The following is a 10,380-nucleotide window of genomic DNA, read 5'->3' as shown; positions in this document are numbered from 1 at the left end:
AAGATTCAGATTTGATGGTTTTGTTTTGACCCTACCGTAGGGAAAATTAACTCTCCTACCACAGACTTTTCCTAATTGTGTTTGCCTTCTGATCCTTCTATGCCATAAAATTTCTTCCAAAAGGTGATGGTGGGGTTTGCCCGTTGATTACGAAAGTTCATTACCTACAAATGACGTATATGAAAATTTAAGAACCTTATAAGTCAAATATCATGATTATAGCACCAATATTGAAATGAACCAAAACGCTTTTTTAAGATTCGTCCTTATCCTATCTTTCTCCACAGCCACCACTACAGTCTATTAATTCACAGCCAAAAAGCTTTCATTGGCCGTCTCACCTAACCATGGCGACTTTGTTCGTCTCTTACGTTTTCTTTGTGGCAATTACTTCTTCACTTTCATCTTCAAATGCCCATCTTACTCTAACTGCAGGATCATCCCTCTCTGTTGAAAGACCAAACGACGTGTTAACCTCACCGAATGGAATTTTCTCAGCCGGTTTTCATCTTGTCGAGGAGAACGCATACTACTTTGCAATATGGTTCAATGAGCCATCATCAGACAAAGATCGCACCATAGTTTGGATGGCAAATCGTGATCAACCTGTCAACAGAAAACGCTCAAAACTATCCCTCCTCAAAAACGGTAATCTTATATTGACCGATGTCGGTCAAATCACTATTTGGAGCACAGGCACGGTCTCACGTTCGTCGTCCCAGTTGCACCTCGACGATACCGGCAACATGGTTCTACGTACTTCCGACGGCGTTGTTTTGTGGCAGAGTTTCGATTCGCCGACGGATACCCTTCTCCCAGAGCAACCACTCACTAGGTCCGGAAAGCTTGTGTCGTCGAGAAGCCAAACCAACTTGTCCTCCAGTTTCTATAAGCTCTTTTTCGACAACGACAACGTTCTCCGTCTGATCTATGATAGCATCCAGTTTTCAAGCGTCTACTGGCCCGCCCCGTGGCTTCTTAGTTGGGAATCTGGAAGGTCCACTTACAACAATAGTAAAACCGCTGTGCTAGATTCCTTGGGGAATTTTAGTTCGTCTGATGATTTTACGTTCATGTCAGCTGATTATGGTGCCAATATTCAGAGAATGCTTAGGATCGATTATGATGGTAATGTCAGGTTGTACAGTCGGAAAAACCTCGGAGAGAAATGGGTTGTAATGTGGCAAGCGTTTTCAGATACATGCAAGATTCATGGCCTTTGTGGAGCTAATAGCTTGTGTAGCTATAGTCCCAATTCTGGTAGGAAATGTTCTTGCCTTCAAGGATATAAGATGAGAAATCAATCCGATTGGTTTTATGGGTGTGAACCAGAATTCACTTTAACCTGCGGCAAAAATGATTCCACCTTCATCAAAATTTCCAATTCTGAGTTCTTCGGGTATGATTTCGGCTTCTATCCAAACTCCACCTTCGACGCTTGCATGGATTTATGCTCACAGGTGTGTCACTGCGTGGGATTCCAATATTCTTTGTACCAATCAAGAGATTTGCTCAATTTTAATTGCTACCCCAAGACGTTGCTGCTGAATGGATACCAAACACCGAGTTTTTTCGGAGACATATACCTCAAGGTGCCTAACACCAGCCAGTTTTCTTCTAGAAATTCTATCGAAGAATTCATGTTAGATTGCTCCAACAATATTACCACAGATCTACCTAGAACATACAGGAAGAGCCATGTCAATATGTTGGTGAAACTCATGCTTTGGTTTGCTTGCGGAGTGGGAGCATTTGAGGTCATTTGTATTTTTTGTGTTTGGTGTTTAATCATTAGAAATCGACAAGGATCTCGTGAAGATACACAAGATTATGTTCTTCATACTGCCGGTTTTAAGAGATTTAGCTTCAACGAGCTAAAGAAGGCAACACGGGGTTTCTCCGAAGAGATTGGAAGAGGTGCGGGAGGAATTGTTTATAAGGGCGTTCTCTCTGATTCTCGGGTTGTAGCAATCAAACGACTCAGAGAAGCTTTGCAAGGAGAAGCTGAATTTCTAGCGGAAGTTAGCACAATTGGGAGGGTACACCATATGAACTTGATAGAGATGTGGGGTTACTGCGCAGAAGGAAAGCATAGGCTTTTGGTTTACGAGTACTTGGAACATGGTTCCCTCAAAGAAAATTTATCTAAGAACGTCCTTGATTGGAAAATGAGATATGAAATCAGTCTAGGAACCGCGAGAGGTCTTGCTTATTTGCACAACGATTGCTTGGAGTGGGTTTTACACTGCGATGTCAAGCCTCAAAACATCCTACTAGGCTCCGAGTATCAACCAAAGGTAGCGGATTTCGGTTTTTCTAAGCTATTAAATAGAGGAGAGCTTAGAAACCCAAGTTTCTCGAGGATTAGAGGAACTAGAGGATACATGGCTCCGGAATGGGTTACCAACCAATCGATCACATCGAAAGTTGACGTCTACAGCTATGGGATTGTTTTGTTGGAGATGTTGAGTGGGAGGAGCACAAGTGCCCATGACGCTGATGGAGTTCATCAGGAGACGCACACCAGAGGCCTAGTTAAGTGGGTAAGGGACAAGGTAAGTGGAAATAATAATGACATGACATTGTGTATGGAAGAGGTCGTGGAATCTTGGATGAAAGGTGAATATGCCAAGGAGAAGATGCGAATTTTGTTGGAAGTAGCTCTGAAATGCGTGGAAGAAGACAAAGATGCAAGACCCACCATGAGCGAAGTAGTGGAGATGCTTCAAGGTCCTTAGTCTATATATATATATATATATATATATAGCGTGTGAATTTCTATCAATGTTGCATTCAGAGTACTTTTCATGTTCTGCATGCTGTTATATACTTGTCTAGATTTGTTGCCTATGTTGCATTTGGTTAAATGGCCTTTCTTTTCCCCTTTTTGGTTTAGAGGTTGATGCTGTTATGCATAAGCTTTCTTTTTGTTTCTTTCTTTTCCCACTTGAATAAAATTAAGGCCTAGGGGCTTAAGCTTCCCTCAACTTTCTAAATTTTTTAACCTTTAAGTATCTATAGGTGTATCCATATACATATATACATACATATATATATATATATTTATATATCAAATTAGGTATAGTCTCCTCTACAAAATTGAAAATTTAATCTTTGAACCTTTATATATTTAAGAAAAATACTGCTTTTTAAATCAATACGACTAAGAATAGTACTTTCTAATTAAAACTACTATTAATCTTAACTTTAAAAGCCATTTATAATTAACTAAAAGTAAATAATACATATCTATTAGTTCATCTACTTTTAACATTAGTATTAACTTAATACCAACCAACCAAGAAAGCAACAAACAGAGCAGATAAGAAAAAGAAAGGGAAAAAAAACGAATACAAACACTACTATTGTAGGGTAAAATCTAAAACCCTACATTATGTATTGAATGAACGCCACGTGGCACAACTAAAGGTATTAAGTGATCTTGATAGCTCAACATAAAATATCCTGCATTTCTATAGAAGTTGACTCTACAGAGTAGTCAAGATTGGCAAGAGGTCGACCATACAGAGGCGTCATGACAAGTGAGAAGTCGACCGCATCAGGTAGATGTAGGCGGAGATGGCTTGATAAGCGCTTGAGAAGCCAATTGCACGCAGCTCGAGGAGAAATTGAACCTGCAGGATATCTTACGTGACTTGTAAGCAAGCAAAGTTGGTAGGAGAGCAGGTGAAAGACCACTGTTAACTGGTAAAAACTCCACCCACTGTGGACTACATCAAAAAAATATGGAGACAACGTGATAGAGTGTAAGGATGGAATGTAATGATGGAAATGACAGAGGTTGAGGGAAGACATAACAAATATATACGAGAGAAAAGGGCATGCCCAAGGGGCTGATTATGTAACTTGTATTATGAGAAGATAGTAAAGATTTTTCCTCCTCACAGTGGACGTAGCTCTTGAACAAAAAGAGTGAACCACTATAAATTTTGGTGTTCTTGCTCTTTGATTAACTTTAAAAAATCTTCTCAAAGCAAGACTACACCGTTAAAATCACGTTAACCACTTCTAAACCTGAATTAATTGAGTTGACGAATTTTCACCGTCAACAACAACGTCTTGTTATTACCATTATTGTAGACATGGTATTTTTTGTTATGAATATTATGAAGATTGACTCCCCCTGCCCCAATAAAAATTCATGGCTTCGTCACTGTGTTTAGACTTTTAAGAAAATAAAATTTACGCCATAACCCCGGCCTAGCTCGACTTTGGCCTTGATCTGACCTAACACCAAGACAGGGACGATGGAAAAGGTAGAGAGAATCAAAAGGACCTTTTTGCAAAGTTTATTATATAAATTGGGTAAAATGTAATTTTAAAAAAATTTGTAATGTCAAAATATAATTTTATAAAAATCAATGGATCAAATTGTAGTTTACAACGTTGGGGGAAAAATATACTTTTTAAAAGTGATAGATCAAAATGTAATTTTATGATAAGTTAATTAAGGGTTCCAAATATTATTTTGTTAAAATTAAGGGATGAAAATGTTATTTTTAGAAAATATAAAAATTCATTTTGTCCCTAAATTTTTATAGAAAATTATAGTTGACCCTAATTTTATAATAATGTGTGCAAAAATACCAAAACCTAGTTTGAGATCATAACTCTTGATTTCGATCCTGACCTATGTCCCGAAATCCAACCTCAAAACATGAGCTCGACGTTGGCCACGGTCCTTAACTCGATCCCCACTCTAGCATAAAAACCCTACCTTGACGGTCTCAAAAACTCGACCCCAGCCTTGGTCCCAAACCAAACCCTGAGATTCAACCCAAGTCCTTGTCCTAGACCTTGACATTGATCTCGAAACCTGACACAAATCTCAATGTACCTGGTCCTGATTCTCACCTATGATATCTTTGAAAATTTATATGTTTTAATTGTCTTTCTAGTTAAATTATAACATGGTCTAATACATAGACTCTTTTCCACTAAATATTTGTTTGAAGTTTGATTTTCATATTGAATTTTACAACATAGAAATGTTGCCAAACACTATTATTTTGATCAGCAGCAGAAGTAGTGATTTACTAAGCATGGTAATTCTAGTCTTCTACTTGGATAAATGGGTATTGACACATATTACAATACTAGTTGGAAGCATGGCGCTTGTATTTTCCATTTGCTTATTTTTCGGATATGAAGATGTAAGATTTTTTAAAAGTTTAATTTCTTTTTTTATATTTATGTAAGATCTAGTCTGATTTAAAAAAAAAAAAAAAAAAAAAAAAAAAAAAAAAAAAAAAAAAGATCATATATAAAAGAAAACAAAAAACCACAAAAATTATAAGATTTAAAGAAAACAAAAAACCACAAAAAGAACAGGAAAAAAAAGATGAGATCGAAACAGACATCGTTTTGGTCAAAATTACAAAACAATAGACAAAATATTGGTTATTTGGGATATATTTAGGAGAAATTATTTTAATAGTGACAAATTACAAGAAAAATTCAAAACAAAAATTCAAAACAAAAAATTAAATAGAATAACTAAAATATAAAAGTTATATATATAGATATATAATAGAAACTGGGCATACTTAACATTAAGGACATAAAATTTAAAAATATAAATAGAAAAAATGCATATTCAATTGAAATATGTGTCGTGGTTATATTTTTTGTGGATATTATAATCCTTTAAGATAGGAAAAGAGAAAGCAAGCTATAAATAGAGAAATTAGACTTTCTTACAAGCTTGCTAAAATAGAATAGCAAGTGATAGTTAATCTCACACTCTTAGTGGGTGTTTATTCTCAAAAATAAGAAAGAAAGAGAACAAAATCTTTGGCGAATAGAGGATTCCATTTCCTAAAACAGGTAAGTAGGAATCTCGCCTACAGTATAAGTAGATTTTAAAATAAACAGTACCCATGAATTATATGTGTTAGAGTACATTTCATGTTATAGTATGCTATGTTATGTCATATTGTATACACCTTAATAAGTCAAGAGGAACTTATAAGAATAATCTCAGTTGAGTGCCGTACCAGCCTCCTAGTTGAGAGGTAATCCAGTTTCAGAACCTCCTAGTTGAGAGGTAATTCAGAGCCTCTTAGATGAGAGGTGCTCTGGCCCAAGTGAGGCATTCAGTTCAATTTTAATTACGAAGTCGATGGGGGCCTTATGAACCCTCACGTCCCGTATATCGCGTGCAAGGGTACAAGCACTCGGGCCCATTAGTAAGAAAGATAGGACCAGATAATAAATCTATGAAAAGAAATCATAACTCAGCATAATCAGTTCATGCATATCATTCATGTGAACTTTCAGTTATTTTGTGAGTAAGAGTTCCTACTTATTGAGCGAATGCTCACTTCAGAGTACTTATACTATAGGTAAGTAACCTGTAAATAATACTTGATGGACTGATGGCGAGGCAATGGACGAGCGGAGTGGAGGTCGGGGAATGGATACCGCACGCAATTATTACCGCAATAGTTTAAAGTTTTAAATAGATTTTGTCGAATATGTCTATGAACCTGGATTTTGGAAGTTTGTAGTATGATTGTTAAGTTTATGTAAGCTAGTAGGATTTTGAGAAGCAAAAATATGCCTATGTGTAAATTTATGCTTTATAAAAGGTATTGTATTTGAAGTATAAACACTTTGCTGTGTTCAAAAGTGAAAACCAGAATTTATATGGTTACAGTAAGTTTAAAAAAAATGATATAGTTTTTAAGAGAAAGAAACTTATGCTCAGAATGTTACAACATTCGTTATAGCATTTTGTTTCAGAATGTTACAGCATTCGTTCTAGCATTTTATTTTATTTTTAAAAATGTTGCAGCATTCTATATAGCATTTTAAAAAAAATGTCTCTCAAATTTTGGGGAGTTTCAGAAAGTATATGTTAAAGTTAGTTTCAATGACGACTACTTAGCAGGGTCATTATAGTTGGTATTAGAGCTGGTATCCTGCCATCCTACTCCACACCGTTGCGTGCCTATCTGTCATAGCCTAAGTAAGTAGAATTGAAAAGAGTAAATCAGCTATATTTTTCAAGATGGATTTTAATTGTTAAATGATGTACATTTAGGATTATAGGATTGGATATGGCACAGTTAGTAATAGTTTTCCGAAACTCCAATCCGGGCAACTATGAGGGTGAGACCCATGTAGGGACGACACAGGATGGTTGATGCAGACACAGGCAATTTTAGAGGCCTGTGGAATACATCGGTAGTATTGGACTACCTTAGCCATGATGCAGTTAGTGCAAGGGGCTAGGGCCTGGTGGAATAGTCTAGAAGTTGATTCCAGACAACTGAAGTGGGAACAATTATGGTACCACCTTTAGCATTGGGCAGCCACTACCAGTAGAAGTTTTGTGTAGTAGTTTTATACAGATGATGATACATGTATAGGAAAAGGGGAAGTGATATACAAAGTACACTCCCAATAGTTTTGTATCAAAGTTAAGTTATATAAGAAATCAAGCTTATCTAAAAATTTATAGTTTATGCTTGTATTAGATTAAAGACTTATATGCGAATTAAAAGCCTATGAGAGTGAAATTATCAAGGAAGTTAACAAGATTTTAAGTATCTTAATTACGATAAGACTACATACAGTAAATATCAAATAAGATGTTTTATATAGGGCAAAATAGGGAACTTATATGACCTTTTCCTTAAAATCAAGATCATGGATCAACCGTTAGATCAGGTGGCTAGAGAACAGCCGGAGGTCAATTTGACCACTCAGATAGCCGAAATGAGACAACAATTACAAGCGCAACAGTAAGAGATGAATGCTCTGTGTGAACAGCTAGCACGACAGGCTCAGATATCTCCAGTAGGAGGAGAGCCAGTTCACGAAGATCTACCAGCATTAGAAGATCCCCCTACGCTTGACAGTTAGGATGGTCAAGAAATACCACCTGCACTGATCGCTCTTGTAGCAGTTCAAGAACAGAACTACCAACCAGTAAATAACGAACATTGGGACAGAGTTCTAGAAAGGTTCCGTCATATGAAAGCACCAAAGTTCCATGGCTCTACCAACCCTATAGAGGCAGATAACTGGCTGAATGATGTTCAAGTGATCTTGAACCTTATGAGATTGCACAATCAAGAGAAAGTTTTATGTGCCTTTTATATGCTAAAGAATGTGGCTCGTCACTGGTAGCAGACAATAGAATTAAGGAGGGACATCAATTTGATAACCTGGCAGGATTTTTATTGAGGAGTTTAATGAGAAATATTTCAACTTAGACAATATGGCAGCCCGAAGGACGAGTTTAATAGTTTTCGTCAGGGAGATATGTCAATGGTGGATGCAGAATAGAGATTTAAGCAGTTAGCTCGCTTGTGTCCATATATGGTAACCTCTAAGCGGGAGGAAGTCAGAAGGATGATGAAAATATTTAGAATTGACCTCGATGTGGTAATTAGCGGCGGGGGCAGACCACCTACAACTGTAGAAGAGTGTGTAGGGCGGGCAATTTGTGTTGAATACTGGGTCAATCAAAATAGGGAAGAAAGAGCCAAGTTTTCAAGGCCAAAAAAGAGGAAAAAGTTAAGGAAAAACATAATTGAGCAGCCCAGTCAAAAGGCCAGAGTGACAACTCAGGCCAAAATAACAAGCCACATGGACAGAGCCAAAATAAAAGGAAAGGGAACTTTAACCCCGGGAACCAGAGAGGCCAACCACAAAAGAGAAGTAACACCGGGCGTAGTAGCAATAGCTATCCCGAGTGTACCAAGTGTGGAAGAAAACATCCGGGAGAATGTAAGGTTGGAATAAGTGGTTGTTATATTTGTGGCAAGGCGGGCCATATTGCCAAGAATTGTTTTTCCAACCCGCAGAACCGAGTAGGTCAGAATCAGCAAGGAAATTAGAGTCGGCCAAGAGTTCTAGGAAATCAGCTTCATGCAATCCAAGCCATGATTGACGGGCCCCAGATTTCCCAAGGAAGGTTAAAGGCTCCAAAACCTCATGCTCGCATCTATGCCTACACCAGAGGTGATGCAGAAGCTGGTAATTCTGCAATGGTGACAGGTCAGCTTCCTATAGCCAATTATGATGCTTATGCTTTATTTGATTCCAGAGCAACACATTCATTTGTGTCATCAAAGGCTATTAAGCATCTAGATAGAGCAAAAGATAGAATGAGCCAACCTTTTAGGATCGCTTTGCCAACTGGGTAAATTTTAATATCTAATTATTGGTTGCGTAATGCTCCAGTAATTATTTGTAGTAGAACATTATACGTGAGTTTGGTTATTATTAGTATGAGTGATTATGACGTTCTATTAGGAATGGATTTTCTGAGGAAATATAACGCCGTCATTGACTGTAGAAACCGGAAGGTTACATTTAAGCCCCCTGAGGAAGATGAGTTCTCCTACACGAGGACGTTCCAAAAGTAGTCCGTGAAGATAATATCTACAATGAGAGCAAGTAAGATGTTGGCTAATGGATGCATAGGATATCTAGCCAATTTGGTAGATAAGTCTAAGGAGATTAAAGTAAGATAATTTCTTGGAAGTCTTCCCAGAAGAACTATCGGGACTACCCCCAGAGTGAGAGATCTCTTTTGAGATAGACTTAAAACCAGGATCAGCTCCAGTCTTTAAGGCACCATATCGGATGGCTCCGGCGGAGCTTAAGGAGCTTAAGGTGCAATTACAAGAATTAATAGACAAGGGTTTTATTCGACCGAGCTATTCACCGTGGGGAGCACCGTTTTATTTATTTAGAAGAAAGATGGTACACTAAGGATGTGTATCAACTATCGAGAGCTAAACAAGATTACGATTAAGAACAAGTATCAATTACCACAGATCGATGACCTATTCGATCAACTGAAGGGAGCTGCATACTTTACTAAGATAGATTTGCGCTCAGGTTACCACCAACTTTGAATTAAAGAAGGTGACATATCAAAGACAACATTTAGGACTCGTTATGGACATTATGAGTTCCTCATGATGCCATTTGGATTGACTAATGCTCTAGCAGTATTCATGGACTTAATGAACTGAATATTTAAGGATTTCCTAGATAAGTTCATTATTGTCTTCATAGATGACATCTTGATCTATTCTAAAACTAAGGAGCAACACGAGGAGCATTTGAGAATTGCTCTACAAACCCTGAAGGAAAATCAGTTGTATGCCAAATTTTCAAAGTGTGACTTTTGGCTAGAAAAAGTGCAATTTTTAGGACATGTATCCAAAGAAGGAGTTGTAGTGGATCCCACAAAGATTGAAGCAGTAAGTGGCCAGCACCGAGAAGTGTGACAGAAATACGTAGTTTCCTTGGTTTAGAAAGATAGTACCGACGCTTCGTTGAGTGATTTTCGAAGCTGGCCACTCCACTCACAACTCTCACACATAAGGAAAGGAA

At 37.5% G+C, this 10,380-nt stretch overlaps 1 protein-coding gene across 1 annotated transcript; it reads left to right on the top strand.

Annotated features, from left to right (window-relative positions):
* Positions 1-240: 240 nt before the first annotated feature.
* LOC21406444 (putative receptor protein kinase ZmPK1) lies at positions 241-2,984 on the top strand. The gene has a single exon (XM_010102573.2). The coding sequence runs from the start codon at positions 348-350 to the stop codon at positions 2,736-2,738; it is 2,391 nt and encodes a 796-aa protein (XP_010100875.1). The 5' UTR covers positions 241-347; the 3' UTR covers positions 2,739-2,984.
* Positions 2,985-10,380: the final 7,396 nt, after the last annotated feature.

This window comes from Morus notabilis, unplaced genomic scaffold, assembly GCF_000414095.1.
Source record: "Morus notabilis unplaced genomic scaffold, ASM41409v2 Scaffold436, whole genome shotgun sequence".
NCBI lineage: Eukaryota > Viridiplantae > Streptophyta > Magnoliopsida > Rosales > Moraceae > Morus > Morus notabilis.
This window is presented reverse-complemented; position numbering and strand designations above follow the sequence as displayed.

Excerpts from the sequence above, each read along its gene's own strand:
- LOC21406444 (XM_010102573.2), top strand. The coding sequence starts at position 348 with ATGGCGACTTTGTTCGTCTCTTACGTTTTCTTTGTGGCAATTACTTCT.